We start from the raw sequence: 16,212 nt of genomic DNA on the forward strand, positions 1-16,212 counted from the left end.
CCTGGGAGTACGCAGTGTTCAGCGGGTTAAAGCGTTTTGGACAGAATTCACCTATAAAGGAAAACTTCTCATCCCGGACGAGCCCCCAAAATGTCAAACAGGGCTAATCAGAGTCTTTCAACGGCTCCGGGGCTAGAAAATCAGCACATATGAGAATGTAAAGTCGCACATCTGGCTGGTACAACTATAAAATAGCAAGGTGATGTGAGATATACACTCACCTAAAGGATTATTAGGAACACCTGTTCAATTTCTCATTAATGCAATTATCTAATCAACCAATCACATGGCAGTTGCGTCAATGCATTTAGGGGTGTGGTCCTGGTCAAGACAATCTCCTGAACTCCAAACTGAATGTCAGAATAGGAAAGAAAGGTGATTTAAGCAATTTTGAGCATGGCATGGTTGTCTGTGCCAGACAGGCCGGTCTGAGTATTTCACAATATGCTCAGTTACTGGGATTTTCACGCACAACCATTTCTAGGGTTTACAAAGAATGGTGTGAAAAGGGAAAAACATCCAGTATGCGGCAGTCCTGTGGGCGAAAATGCCTTGTTGATGCTAGAGGTCAGAGGAGAATGGGCCGACTGATTCAAGCTGATAGAAGAGCAACTTTGACTGAAATAACCACTCGTTACAACCGAGGTGTGAAGCCACAACACACAAAACCTTGAGGCGGATGGGCTACAACAGCAGAAGACCCCACCGGGTGCCACTCATCTCCACTACAAATAGGAAAAAGAGGCTACAATTTGCAAGAGCTCACCAAAATTGGACAGTTGAAGACTGGAAAAATGTTGCCTGGTCTGATGAGTCTTGATTTCTGTTGAGACATTCAGATGGTAGAATTAGGTGTAAACAGAATGAGAACATGGATCCATCATGCCTTGTTACCACTGTGCAGGCTGCTGCTGGTGGTGTCATGGTGTGGGGGATGTTTTCTTGGCACACTTTAGGCCCCTTAGTGCCAATTGGGCATCGTTTAAATGCCACGGCCTACCTGAGCATTGTTTCTGACCATGTCCATCCCTTTATGGCCACCATGTACCCATCCTCTGAAGCTACTTCCAGCAGGATAATGCACCATGTCACAAAGCTCGAATCATTTCAAATTGGTTTCGTGAACATGACAATGACTTCACTGTACTAAAACGTCCCCCACAGTCACCAGATCTCAACCCAATAGAGCATCTTTGGGATGTGGTGGAACGGGAGCTTCGTTCCCTGCATGTGCGTCCCAATAATCTCCATCCACTGCAAAATGCTATTCCATCAATATGGGCCAACATTTCTAAAGAATGCTTTCAGCACCTTGTTGAATCAATGCCACGTAGAATTAAGGCAGTTCTGAAGGCGAAAGGAGGTCAAAAACAGTATTAGTATGGTGTTCCTAATAATCCTTTAGGTGAGTGTATGTTCCTGTTTGTGTTTCTTTTATATTCTTTTTCTGGTAGAACAAAATTGTAACAACGTAGGAAACAATGCTGTGCTTTGTATGACCATACACAGTAAACACGTGCTGCTGTGCTTAAAACAACCATATCCGGTAAACATGCAAACTGGGGAATGGAGAAGTAGGATAAGCGTGAAGCTATCAGGGCAGGGGCGACAGGGGGACAAACCACGAACAGCAACCGTTACATCGCACCTAATAAGGCAGAATGAAGAAGTACAAAAAAACATCTTTTGTGATGACCTCCTAAAACAAGCCAGTTTAGAGCAGTTCTTAAGGTGTGGGGAAAATATAAAAGAGGTCACAGTCCGACAGCTGATCGCTTTTTGATGCATGCTTAGGGTTAACTTTTTTTACTTTAATTGATTGACGTGGCGGATTCTTCTCATCAACCAACTCGGAGGGATCGGTGGCATCGACAGTGACCAGCAGATGACTACCTTTGGCTAGTTAAAAAATAAACTTACTTTAAGATGCTTTTTCAGGTTAGGGTTGGTTGCTGACAAGCAAAGGTTGCACTGCACAGTTATATTCTGTTCTCCCTTCTCTTTCTTTAACATGACATGCTTATTGAATTTCCAGGATAGAAAAGCATTCCTGCTGCGGCATCTGCTCCTCTTCAGAATCCATTAGCAGCTACTGATCACGCAAATAGAATTTTCATTCGTTTTCATGTTGGGTCTTCTGGGAAATGCATCACGTTGCCTTCATTTCTTTATAGAGTGAATAACACGTGAAACAGAGAAGTACCGTCACGTAATCCCTTGATTTCAACATTGTAACTGTAACGGAATACAGTTACTCATTATTTGTATATACGTAACGCCAGTGTATTGTGTGACTCTCCAACACTGCTTATAAGCATCATCATTTACAGTGTGTGTGGGGGTGGGGGGGGGGGGGGGGGGGTGGGGGGGCTCTGGGCAAAAGCTGCTTAGTCACCATGAGATATTAAACATTGACGCACAAACATCTTGACAAACCGATGACCCAGAACACAATGTGCAGACTCTGTGGGCTAACTCATATTGACTAAGGTGAAACATTATTTCAGTTTCAGTTACAAAACTGTATTAGCTTCGCTGCCCGGTTGCCTGCGGAATCAAGATTATGATTGAAAATCCTTTTTCTTTCCTAAAAGCACTAAATGGACACGGAAATGTGTCAAAACACGGTGCGGCACACCCAGGAAAATCGCTGGTAAGCTCATTGGACAAAAGAGACCAACTGGCAGAGAACAAGCCGTCGGCGCAGACTAAATACACAGGAGACACAGGTGGAAACAATAAGGGTGGGGCTTGCAATCACAGAGGGTGGCAGCACGCATGGGGGAGGTGTCCGAAACGAGAGGGAAAGGTGAGTGACAGAAACACAAGAGAAAATAACATGTGACCTAATGCCCCAGTCTGGGTGTTACACTAATTGGTCAGGCACTGCGTAGCGAAACAAAAATCATCCTTTTTTTAGGGCCCTGTTCAAAAATGTCATAGCCATGATAAAAAAGGAAATTTCCTCTGGAAATACAAGGTCTAAGTATGAACAGGAAAACTCCCGAGTGTGTTCTGATGTGTACATATTTTTGACTGGTTAACTAAAAGAAGATGGCACACAGCAAAAATTTAAAAAAAATCTGATTTGCCTAAAAGAAAAGCAACTTACGGAGTGTCCGTCCCTTTAAAATCGAGTGACTAGAACACAGTGTGTTGACAGTATATGTCGAATGTTTTACTTTGAAAGAGTGAAGCGGAACAGAGGTTTCAGTACACGCCTCACAGGAGAGAAGAGAAAGTTCCGGCCCCTTTAACCTGATCTGAAGACCAGAAGGAATGTTTGAGAGATGCACAAAATGGCAGCTGGATATTTATCAGATGAAAAAAACCTGGGGAAAAGGCATTTTTCCTGTTTGTCTTTGTTAGCTTCTAGTTTCGATCGATGGGTCCACAAATTATGCACAATTTGGGGAAAAATGTTCTTATAACATAATAATTGTTTTTAGCTTTGTTGGAGTTGTGTTTGGAGCCGTCTCAAACGGATAAGTTGGCTTTGTAGCCGAGATTCTAATGTTTCCTGTGGGGTTCTGCAATATTATATTCGTTTGTGATCTTTTATCAGACATTATGTGGTCAAATTATCGGGGTTCACCCCCAAATCTGGGAGCTTACATACATATAACACTACTGTGCTGGGTCACTCCTAAAGGCCGGATGGGAGCCACAGCCTGGAGTCATTAGAAGCCTCGAGATTGACCCTTAAGGCCAACATTGTAAAGTACATTGTCCACTAATCGTCTGCCTGCCTGTTAATCATCTGTAGTAAGGAACTGAGTTTTAGAGACTTGTGTGTCTGTACATCTGCACCGAGGGGCTTCTGGGGGCGTTTGTAGCATTCGACGAGTTTCAGAACAGTGAGTTCAGTGGTGTGCAGACGACTCTGTGTGACTTTGTAAACCGAGGGCCTCCTCCTCCTCCTCCTACTACCAATACTCCTGCTGCTAATCCTTGTACTAATACCAGTACAGATTCATTTCAGCATTCAGCGTTCCCAAGCTTTTTTTTGCAAGAAATAAATTTTCTAGTTGATAATGAAAATAATGACGAGGTACAGAGGTTCTTTTTATTTGACACAGGTAAACACTTTTACAAGTTGTGTACTCGCTCCTCATGAAGTTCAGCCGTAATCTGATGGTTATTTTCCATTACCAAAGAGCTAAATCTATGACATCATTACATCAGGTTTCTTCTTTTCCATGACAGATTGAGCCGATTATCTTCACGAGTCACTCCAGCAATGCGTCGAGATCCTTTTTTGTTACAGGAAACGTCAGCACGCAGTTTTCTGGGCTCTGTCTTCGGGGCATGATCCTCCCGCTGACGAGCGATATTGGGAATATGGAGTGAATCTTGATGATGTTTGCTACAGAGTCGAACATCTGAGGAGAGATGACATGAGCTTTGAACTAAACGTGACGAGGAGAGCGTTCGTTGCACGCAGACATTTGTCCACTCACATCATTGGACCGTTGTCCCGTTCCCAGGGCGTACTGGCCGGAGCTCTCGATGAACCGGATTTTGATATTGTAAACCTTCTTCTCGTGATACACGGCCAACACAAAGGGCTCCCCGTCGGTGTTCATGGAGCAGTCTCGTACCAGAAAGGCTCCATCCTAAAGAGGTCAATGTGGGAAAGAATGTACTGTCTCTTTTAGGTAAGAAAGAATAGAAGTGATGAGAAATGGATATTATCAGCTTTGAATTATTCCAAACTCTCATTTTCTCTTCTTAATTGATTGTGAACCTGATTTTTCTTGCCTTGCTTCACAAGGAGCCTCCTAAAAGTAACCTGTCGGTGTTTATCGACTCTGAACGCTTACCTTTGATTTTCATGTTTATTTTATTAGTTGTTCTTGTGTAAAATGAGATCATTCAATAAGTGTGCTATTAACAGAAAGAGGAGATACACTACCTTGTTGACCAGGTGTAAGGCGTGTTCAGCGTCTGCTCGAGTACAAGCCCCAACATACCAGTCGTCCTCGCTGTTGGTCTGCCAAACATTAGCAGTGAGGGAAGAAGTACTCAGATCTAGTTACTTTGATAATACACTGTCGCCATTAAAAGTCCTGCATTTTATTATCTTACTCAATCTCAAGACAAATATTAGCATCAAAATATAATTAAAGCACAAAAAAGGAAAATTATGCAGAATTGGCACTTTTATAGCCACAAAGATAGAGTAAAATAAATGAACAAGAATTGGTAATAAATACTTTTCTTGTTTTAATGTGCTAAATATGAAATACTTTTTATATTCATGGGTAGTTTAACCCATAACAATAGATCATCATTTGAGTGGTTGACTCATATTTAGTATCAGTAATTTAAATCTGCAAAGCTAAATCTGACTGTGTAATTACTTTTAGTAATAAAAGTCATGTTTGTCTTTGAAATGTTGTAGAGTGGAAGTAAAGTTTAAAATACCTCAAACTCTTCTTGATGACTCAATTAAATATACTTTGGTTTTAGTTCAGTGCCTAATAGACTTTACTGCATTAAGTCGTAGCCAGTTTACCTGTTGAGGCTTTTCCATTGGAACAAAGTCATGCTGGTCAACGTCTTCTTTAGTTTGAGGCCACTCGTGGTGATGACGTTGTGATCGCACCCTCTCTTTAAGTAGACATTAGTGTTGACTCATTTCATCAATACGTGTATTTGGATACTGATGATCTATAAGATCACTTACCTAGATTTTGTTGTGACCTAAATAAAGGAAGAAAGAGCCATCAAACATAACTTAACATTACATAATTGTCCTGAAATGCCAGAGAGATGAAACACTCACCTTGTTTCTAAATTATGAGTTTCCAAATCAAGAGACTGTTTTAGATTGGAATGAAGGGATAAAATACTCTCAGCACTCTGTAGACCTGAAGAACACATGAAGACACATTAAACATTTTGACCAATGTCAAGACCAGCTTGACCAAAGAAATATGACACTCTCACATGTTTAGCTCTTACCTTTGGGTTGTGAAATGAGTTCAGCCTATTAGAAGTATTAACAACACAATTAGATTCAAACAAAGAATAAATAAAATCTATAAAATGATAATGAAAATATCATGGCTGAAAGCACTGACATTTAAAAATGTACTCATGACTCCTTACTTTTTCAGTCTCTCTCAGACCCCTGAAATAAAAAAAAGAAATCTTTTAAAATAATTATTAAATATGACATCACAAAAGACCTCTTCAATGGAAGCCACAAGATCTTTCTGTGATTATGTTTCCAACCAGTAGATGGCGCCACTGCCCCGCTGTGCAAACTGTGAAGCCTGAACGAGGTCACACGGGGTCAAAGTAAAAACAGTTCTCACCCTCTCCTGCTGGATTCGCCTATCGTCAGCGAAGGCAGCTGATTCACTATCTCTGTCGGAGGTGATGGAGATTGCCTGGAAGCAGAAATACTTCTGCGAGTGCAATGACAGCTCATTTAAAAACAACATTGAACAGATTGGATAGTGCTTGAGTAAATTACCTGTGAAAGCGCTGTGATGTAAAAAAGAAAGAAAAATCATTAGCTATTTTACGTGTAATAATCAACTGTTTATTGACACAGTAACAGGAGCAACAACAAAGTACTGGATGCATATGAGGTGTTTACCTGTTCTCCTGGTAGCCAAGGTGAGGGCTTCTTATCTGTAAGATCCAGATGTGAATGTGTGAGATGCTTCTGAGGTGGTGGAATAAGAGTTGATTAAGTTGACTTACCTAATCTGACCTTTCTTCTGCCTGGTTTAAGATCTCGGTTCACTGCAGGTCCGCTGACTGATAAACAAGCAATAGAGAAGGACATAATGTATATTATATATATGTATATATTATAAGTCCCAAAGAACAAGCATCAGCCGGCACGCTATTACATCTTTCATTATTGCACCTGCAGCTAACGGGATCATCAGCACAGAAATTCATTAAAAAAGGTTTTCAAAATGTTAAATTTAGAGAAATTTCGGCGAGTTGTGCCTTAGTTGCTACATTTTATTAGAACCATTTACTTAATAGTTTGTGCCATTTAGTAACAGTATTACATAATAACATTAAGCTAAAAGGTATTGAAAAGTTTTCTGTCCGTTTTGTGTGCTTCGGGTTCTGCAGGTGACCCTTTTGAGTGATTTAATATTACATTTAAATAATTCAGGTTAAGTGACCATGTGTTGCATCAGTTAGTAGCCAAGAAGAAAAAAAAGTAAAAGAAAGTTGCAAACGTCAGCTAATATTGGGCAAACTAAGTTGCGCAGTTGAGCTAACGTCAGCAGACGTATCAAATTCCGATGATGCAGCGTTTAATGTCTCTCACACCTGAAGGAAGTGGGACTTCCCCTGGCAGCATGTTGGCATGACCCTGGTGAGGAGGAGCGCACAAAGACAATCAGCAGACTTTTACAGTCGTAACGGAGAATGAATCCGTGCAAAAAAAAGACTTACAGCGCAGAGTGATGAGAGTTTGGTTGCCCCCGGTGACCTCGGGAGATCCCTGTCTGTAAAATGTAAAACAAGTTGAGACGCCCCCGACAGCAGCTTCACTGGTTCCGCTGTTAGCCGACGGTTCAAATGAGTCTGCACCGCCGTTTAAACACTGCGGAGGGTGAACACTTTTTTTTTTTTAAAGCCGAGTTCAGTGTGAATTTGTAGACGTGCAGCTGCGAGGCCCCTGGCTGTGGGGCCACATCCATGCAGGGTGATAAAGGGAGTGTGTATTCACACTACGTCCCCTTTGACTGCTGGGTAATTGTAAGCCAACAGACGGCCCTGGAGACTCGCTGGCATGTGGTGGGCGCTCAGCGTGAGCTCCCTGCTTCTCGGATGCACGCTTGCTTTCGTTTCTCCCCACAGTTTGTGGGTGGCACTTCATTCAGCTTTTTTTCTAATTATGTTCACCAGAAGATTTATATCTCCAGGAAATTGAAAGAAACTCACTTTCGCTGCGTCGCGATGCAAACTTTTGGACATTTCGGCATTCTTAGGTTTTTACACGTTAAAGGCAGGGACGGGATTAATGAGAATGAGACGTGTATTAGACAAATATTAAAGGTGACATTCACTCAACCCACTGAACCGTGAAGACAACCATTTGTTTGTGATTACAAAAGCAAACCTTGAATTGAACCCCCCCCCCTCAGGCTTCAGATCTACGCATCCTGGACCGGAAACAACACAGAATGAGAGCAGCGTGGATGTGAGTGACAGGTCATTTCCCCCCCCTCCCTACCTGCATACTCTCTCTCATCATTCAAGGGCCTGGCAGGAAGTATGCGCGCATGAATCCCTTCGTCCTGGTCATCTACCACGTCGTACTCGGGCTCCGTCACATTGTTGTAGTTGCTGCTTCTTTTATTCCTGTTTCTGCGATCCTGTGGAGGGAGAGATTTCAGCTTCTCGAACTTGGAAACACTTCCACAGCTTCATCTCAGAGAAACCGTTTGAAGCGTCTCACCAGGATTTAACCCAAAGGAGCCCTTTGGAAACAATCTGATTCTGCATGCCAGGATTTATTGGAAGAGAGCATGCTCATTTGGTTTTAAAAGATGAAATCAATAAACCTGATGACATTTGTGTGTAGCAACACACTGCATTGACCATCACACATGAATATATATTCCGAGCAGACGGCGTAAGATGCTTTACGTGTATACAGCACTGATAAGCACAGGAAGCTATAGGTGAGGTGTTGCAACAGTACACACGAGGCATTTCCTTTTTACAGCTTCACTCTCTACAGCACACATTTGTAGCCGGTCTGCGACAAAGTGTTAAATAATACAAATTGTCTCTTTCTTTGAATTGATGGAGGCACTGGGACTATACTTTTGTGCAGCTGTGGCGAAGCTGGGGAAAAGGGTGAGATCGGAATGAATATGGGACAAGAGGATGCATCAGTCATCGCAGACCAACACACCAGCTTCTCCCGTTTGATTTCAAAGCTATGTTTCACATTAGAAGCAGCTCTCATTTGTAATGAAGAGAACAATCCAGAAGATTCTTTTGAAAGGTGCAGTGTCTTTTGTAAAAAAAAATAAAAAAAAGCACACGTCCAGGCTCCTATAGCATGATACCACCTATCAAACATATCTAAAATCACTGTTTTGGGGTGAAGTTATGCTTTTGGGGAAAACATTTCATATTTGACCAACCATGACATGTGACAAAAGTCCCATGGCCAGAGAAGTATCTGGGACGTTGCTGCTGTTATATATATAGCAGCGCTGGAGTCTGCCCCAGCCAGACCAGTCTTCACAGCTGAAGAATGGTGGAGCTGCACATGTTATTGTAACGTCCGGGCGTGGTGGAATACTTAACACGCTGAGACGAATAGTTGCCGGGCAGAGATCCTTTTATTAGCGAAACACCACAGCGTCCGACACAGTAACTCCAGCTCACTCAGTCAACACTCCCAACAACACAACAACCGGAACTACGTCATGCTCCCCCGGACAGACCCTCCCATGTCCCGTCTGATTGGCCGGAGCGCCGAGAGTGACGCTACCTGACCGAGTCCCCAACAGGGTCGCTACATTATTATTCTGCCATTGGGGTCTAAAAACACTCTGACCTACTTCCTCTATATCAATCCTGGGGACCTGGCAAAATAGATGGTGCAGATAGCAGGAGAAGACGATGCCGCATGAGATTTGCAGCCAACGGCAGGCTCGTGCACAAAGTCTACATCTGCTGACTCAGACGTCCTGTGCTGTAAACACAAGCGTTCTTATACTTGCATTAAAGTATACTGCCCTCGATTTTAGGGGGATTTATCGCCATATTAAATGATGATGTTGAAGTTCCAGCTACGGAAATGTTCCACACGGGGCCATATGTTTAGTAATTGTTGTTTAATCTCTTAACTCATCTGTTCAACAGGAGGCTGCAGATGGAAAAAGGAACACTTTGAGTCTTCAGGTGGCCACAGGGATCTAATCAAGCACAAGGGAAAGCTGTCATCATCCTGCAAGCAGATGACTATTACTGGTCGGGAACATTCTTCTCTTGGTACAGAGTTTTATTCATTCGTACGCAGCACATCGCCCTTGTTGAAGACAGAGAGAGCGAAGAGTTTGTGTGATTTTGGAAAGTGGAAAGAGGAAGCCGAAAGCCAGAAACATGATATCAAGGAAAACGTTTTACATCTCGTCGTTTCTCCGTGATGCTTTTCTGAAAAAGCATCACGAGCCAACGACGCGTAGAAAGTACATCAAAGAAAGCATCAGAACACGGTGGCAGGTTTCCCGAAAAATGAAACAGCTAACACAGCGTTTCATTAATGTGATCTATGCAATTTCACTGTTTACAGTAAATATGAACGTAATTCATCCATAACCAGAGCGAAACATTCATGTGGGTAAGAGTGAGAACTTTAATTTAATTCTGAATAATATTAATGTTGTTTTCTCTTTTAAAGATGTATTCAAATAATTCCCTTATATTAAACTAAAATACCATTCATCTTTTGAGCTCTTATTATTTTGAGGGCTGATTATTGTATTAATCAAATTGAAACTATAATTTAAAAAGTAATGATAATGCAACACAAAAGTTATGAATGCTGACTCAGGTTGATGTTGTTTTTGCTGTGCACTAACAATGACAGAGCAGAATCTCACTCCTTCCCCCTTTCTGTGCTAACAGGTAATCATACAAGCGGGGGGTGGGGGGGCGCAGACTCTCAAAGTTTCCCTCGGGAATCTTCATGTGGAACCATCGGGGCAAACGGTCGGGCGCCATAACTCACCATTATCACAGCAGATGCATGACCGTTCCCTCTCTCTCTCTCTCTCTCTCTCTCTCTCTGCAGCTAACGAGGGACTGAAACAAAAATGGAAAACATCATTAGATGGGTGTTCTGCTACAGTGTGTGAGTGTGTGTCCTTGGACTTTTTTCCCCCCTCCAATGCAGAAAGACGTGGTCTTTTTACCCAACTACGCGGAGCTTTTAGTGGCCCTTCACTGTTTGATCATCTGAGGTGCAGCTTGAACATTCATTGGATATAATAATGTTGAAAATGTTCATAGATTTACAGTTTTATTTGAACACAAGGAGAGAAGGGCAAATGCTGCGAGAAACAAAAAAACTCTGATTTACCTAAATAGAAACTATTTAAAAGAATCAACTAATTAATCACACATTTTGAAATTCATTAATCTCGATTGATGGCGATTAATGAATGTTGTTGTTTGTCTGTTTAAGATCAAATCTTAAATGTAACGAGTAATCACTTTAGAATGTGTGTATTTTAGACACTGTTGTTTAATTGTTGATGTTATTTTCAACACAAAACTACAAAGATCTGATCACCTTGGAGGCAGGATTCCAATGGGTGGAACTAGCATCTCTTCCTGCGGTCCTCGTTCACTTTGCTCTCAACTTAACGGCTGTGTTTGAAGTGGCAACACTCCACACATTTAGCCAGGACGTTTTCATACCACGGTCTTTTAGGGGCACAGTGGTGGTCCACGCAGTGTAACCTTAGATGGAAGTAGCCTAGCACTGGGGTGTCAAACTCATATTTTTTACTGCCCACTCCGACCGAACGCGGGTCAGACCATCAGTGATGCCAGTAACAAGTAATCTAACGCGCGAGAGAGAGAGAGAGAGAGAGAGAGAGAGAGAGAGAGATGCTCTGAACAGACTCCCCGCCCCCCTGAAAAAGTGTGAAAAAAAAAAAAATCCACGTAATCTGATTTAGTTACTTTTAAAATAAAGTAATCTGTTAAATAACTAAGTTACTTTTTAAAGGAGTAATCAGTAATCAGATTACTTTTTCAAAGTACCTGTGGCAACACTGCAGACCATTAATCACATAGATTCATGCGTTAATGTTGACAGCCCAAGACATTTTTAATCAACATAATGTGTATATAATATGGATGTTTATATTGTATTTCTTTAAAAATATTTTTACCTTAAAAATAGTCATTTCATTCTAACAATAATTAAATTATTGAAGGGCATCCTTAAAGATATAGACATTGTTGTGATGATAGCAAAAACTTGACTGAAACCAATTTGTTTGAATCTTTGTCACACATCCTTCATTTATGAGCTTTTTTGAACATACTATCACTTTTGAAAACCTTGTTTCCTGGGAGCATGAATAGTAAAAGAAACACAGGGTCAGCAACAATCAATATCTTTGACTGACACGTTGTTGTCCTTGAATCCTTTCGGCTGTGAAGGAAAACAAAACAGGAAGCAGGAAGGAAACCTATACCAAAATAGAAGTGAGGGCAATTAAGCGAGGCTCGGGGATTGTGATAATGCCAGGAGACATTACAGGTACCAGCTCCCAGTCAGGAAAATCAAACTCAGTATTGGATTTGGCGGTGTGGTCCAACACTCAGCGGGGCAGTGTGTCTCCTTTGCGGAGCTTACCGGGCCATGGGAAGTGGTGTTGGATGAGACGTTTGAAAAAAGAAAAGGAGATTAGATACTCGCGGCCAGCAGCGACTGAGCTTGAGCGGTTAGTCGGGGGAATGAACCTGCGCCCCATGGAAATTGGGTGCAGAGGATTTGTGGCAACTCGAACCGCCGGGCGACTTAAGGATTTGTGAACCGGCTTTTCTACAGGCATCGAGAAAGAGCTCAGACTGAGGATAGAAACTGTATCAACCCAACTAGCACATGCCGTGGATTGTTTGTCATAAAATGTTGATTGTTTTTGCTGTGAGGATGTTAAAGCTGTTATTAATAGTAATCGGAAGTTAAAGGTAGTTTACGTATGTAATCAGGGTTAGGTGCAACCATCACTACTAGTTTGCGCCTTCTTCTTGAATTGTTGTCAAAGCACAGATTTGCAAAGATTTGCAGTTCTAGCAGGAAATACCACATTTCAAAGCTTGTCCCGTCTTCATGGCGTCCTTTTCATGTATTTTTACAGCCAATCAACTTCTACGCGCTCACAGAAACAGCAGCTACCTACCTTCAGAGACGACTCGTACAACACCCGCAGTGGGTGTCCAGCGTATGTCTGACTTTTTGCTAAAATGCATTTGATAACAGACTGTGCGGTTAATTTTCCTCGCACTGACTAACAGAAGAAGCCTGGGCGGCTTCAACGCTGTCAGAGTTGAGCAGCCCACGGCAGTAACCCAAAAGGACTTCCTGTGTGGTAATAAACTGGCCTATAACCTGAGATCTTCACTGAAGCGTGGGGGGGGGGGGGGCTTATTCTTCTTTGCAGATTATTAAGTGGAAGCATTGTTTGTGTTTCTTTACATTTCATATCTGCAAAATCACGTTGATACATAGAAAAGGCATTGAGGGGGCTTGTGCCCTGTGAGGTTGTCATCAGGCAACATTCATCTGATCACCAGGCCCAGACCGTTTGTTCAGTGCTTCGGGGTCAAATGAATCTTCCGGTGTTACAGGTTATATCTCTTAATTTGAGCGAGAGCGTGGTGACATTTGAACATTTGATCTGCCCGGGTGCGAAAGGAAGCATCGTGACATTTACTCTTTCCATCAGATCGTCATCTTGCTTCATTTATATGGCAAACGAAGAAGGTGAACCCAAATTACAATATTTTATTAATGTCAGTGATATTTCACTTTAGTGTAGTATTTTCAGTTAATAGCATAAATACTTAGTGGAGAGTATACTGCCATGTGAGTTATGCTTTAAAAACTTAAACTAAATAAGTTTCCATTTGCCACATGGATTTGTCTCAGCAGCCCGGTAAACACATTAACCAAGTTTCAGACAGTAAGAGTCATTTAACTCTGTTGATCGTTGTTGTATAACAGCTGATATGAGGCAGAGGAATCAGCTGAATCATGCTGAGAATATTTTAAAACCGGCCATGAAGCCGGGTTTTATGGTCCGTGAATAAGACACACTGACAGCAGTTAGTAATTTATCTAAGGGTGAGCAATACTCTGATTTATTTAAACTTGAGTGCCCTTTTCCAGGAAATTACTTGGGAGATCTTCTGCCTGCCGTCCTCATTCTGCAACCAATATGTTCTACACGACACGCGGTCTCGTCGGATGTAACGTTTTCATTTCTTTTTTTCATTTCAGTGATGCTGAAAACACTTATTTTCATATCCCATCTTCAAATCCGTATTGTCAGAGGAAGTTTGATGAGTAAACTGTGGTTAAAGATATTGTAGATATTTAGCAGGTGTTATGTTTAAATAAACTCTTGCTGTCTGAAGCGGGTCGGAGGCCCGGCCTCCTCTGAACAGGCGCTGCAGCTGAGCACAGGCGCACAAGGTCAGCCTCTCTCCTGTGGTTTCTTCTGCAACGGTATAGCCTGACTTCCTGTGAAAGATTACCATCTAGCCTCTCAAGTTCTCACTGATGCTTATCTTTTGAGCCGCAAACGTCAACTCCCCGAACATCCCTACACCTCGGCCCACAGCGACGGCCCCATCGGCCTGTCAATCTGGCAGCTCATCCTGTGTCCTCAACCCCGCACTCGTCCTCTTCCCGGGAGCCCAAAAAGGGAACCGACCTCCCCTCTTCTGTCCTGGACCTGTCACTTCGAAATAAGATCTGTGGTCCCAGCCCGGGGCGGTGGGGGTGGAGAGGAGGTGGAGGGGGGGGGAGGGGAACACAGAAGTTGAAATTTGGGTGAGGTGTGTGTGTGAGGGTTTGTTTTCGTTTGATTAACACAACCCGAGTCTTTTGTGCCTTCACAGATTCACAGGCATCTCAGTGCAGCTGTGATCTCGTGTGATTGTCACAAACCACACAAAGAGAGAGCTCAAGAGCAGCTGCAGAGGTAGAACGAACGTGGAGCCCCTTCTGTACACAGTGGTGGTAAATGCAGGGCTGCAGTTAAGAACAAGGCTTTCAAGACTTGAAACTGAAGCATGTTTTTAGGAAAAAACATGTTTGTGCTTTACGGTCAACAATTTTGAGTTACAATGTTTGTGGTATAAATAAAAAAAATAGAATGTCTAAAAAGAGCAACTTTTTCAGGATGAAATGCTTCAAAATATTCAAAATATCAATAAAAAGTGTTTTGAGTAGTTTATTAGGCCAGCACTCACAGAGGGGGTGGAGGCTTGGTGAATTCTTCAAATATGACCCTAAAACAGTTTTCATCAAAGGGATTCATAATCCTTTAGGACATATGAAAGTGATGTCGGTAACAGTGTTTCAGACCCTGTTTGACCCTCTAAGCTCTTTGCTGGAAGTGAACCAACACCGTTTGTGTTTGATTAGATCGTTGTGGCGGAATGCACAATAGTTTCATTGAAATGTGTAGCAGCGTTTCTTCAAATGCTCAATATGAAGACAGGACATCATTTAAGATTGTTATTCTGCTGTAAGCCTGACTTCATTGACTTCGACTTTCTGTGTAGTCTTTGCTTGATTGCGGACTGTACTGCGGACAGCCCAGCAGATGCCATTCCCAATCTGCAGGATAGAAAGATTAGATGGTGTCATGCCTCCAGATAGATAAGATCACGGAGAGGGAGCGGGCGAGCAGTCTGGCCCCGTCTGGCTATCTCTGGTGAGCGTGTGATTCAGCAGCGTGAATAATTAAACAGATAGAAATCTGTAGACGCCAGGGTCGAATAATACTGGACGGACATCAGGGGCCTTTGGTGCGGGGAGGTGGCGGCTGAGACGACATTAGTCACCCTCCCCGTGCCCCCGGGCAGCCTGTCGGGTTGCAGAGCTGAAGGTCAGCGGATGATGGATGGACGCAGACCGGCGTCGGCTCACCGCTAAAGTTGACTAGAAAACGAATGTCTTGTACATGAAATATTATCTCCGCGGAGAAAGATACCCGATCTGATACTGCAGCCGTGCGTGTTGGCCCTGTGAGTTTAGTAAAGAGCGGAGGTCGCTGCGTAGAGACTCTGTGCATTGGAGGACGGGTTGTTTTTGGGAACCGGTCTTCTGAAAAACAACCAGGGCCTCCTTGTTGACAGTATTCATTCCAATTCCTTTTAAAACAAAACAATCATCTTTGTTCTCACCGCAAATGATGCTGCTCCAAATGTAGGCCGCGGGTAGCCGACGCGGCGTGCTGAAGCCGCACTAAAACAAGCCTCTGCATCAGCTGAACCCCAAGTGAGCGTTCTCCTCTTCCTCGAGCATTAGTGTGATGGTACTGTGGCTCTCTCTCTCTCTCTCTCTCTCTCTCTCGCTCAGTCCGTTCATTATAACGGTAGCATGTGTGTCGACTGAGGCTCCACGACGGCAAGGAGCCCCGTATCCAGGTCAACTCGCAGCCAGAGCGATTCCTTGAT

General features: G+C 42.8%; 1 protein-coding gene across 1 annotated transcript; it reads right to left on the reverse strand.

Annotated features, from left to right (window-relative positions):
* Positions 1–4,058: 4,058 nt before the first annotated feature.
* Positions 4,059–13,064, reverse strand: LOC119211324 (cytokine-dependent hematopoietic cell linker). Its single transcript, XM_037462148.2, has 17 exons — positions 12,924–13,064; positions 10,736–10,809; positions 8,219–8,360; positions 7,435–7,487; positions 7,309–7,351; positions 6,718–6,774; positions 6,611–6,645; positions 6,485–6,495; positions 6,324–6,398; positions 6,115–6,136; positions 5,968–5,992; positions 5,789–5,873; positions 5,690–5,706; positions 5,519–5,613; positions 4,916–4,993; positions 4,461–4,616; positions 4,059–4,382 (listed from the first exon to the last, which is right to left on the reverse strand). The coding sequence occupies exons 2-17, from the start codon at positions 10,736–10,738 to the stop codon at positions 4,230–4,232; spliced, it is 1,050 nt and encodes a 349-aa protein (XP_037318045.1). The 5' UTR covers positions 10,739–10,809; positions 12,924–13,064; the 3' UTR covers positions 4,059–4,229.
* Between the last annotated feature and the right edge of the window lie 3,148 nt (positions 13,065–16,212).

The sequence above is a fragment of the Pungitius pungitius genome, chromosome 2 (assembly GCF_949316345.1).
Source record: "Pungitius pungitius chromosome 2, fPunPun2.1, whole genome shotgun sequence".
In the NCBI taxonomy this organism is placed as follows: Eukaryota; Metazoa; Chordata; class Actinopteri; order Perciformes; family Gasterosteidae; genus Pungitius; species Pungitius pungitius.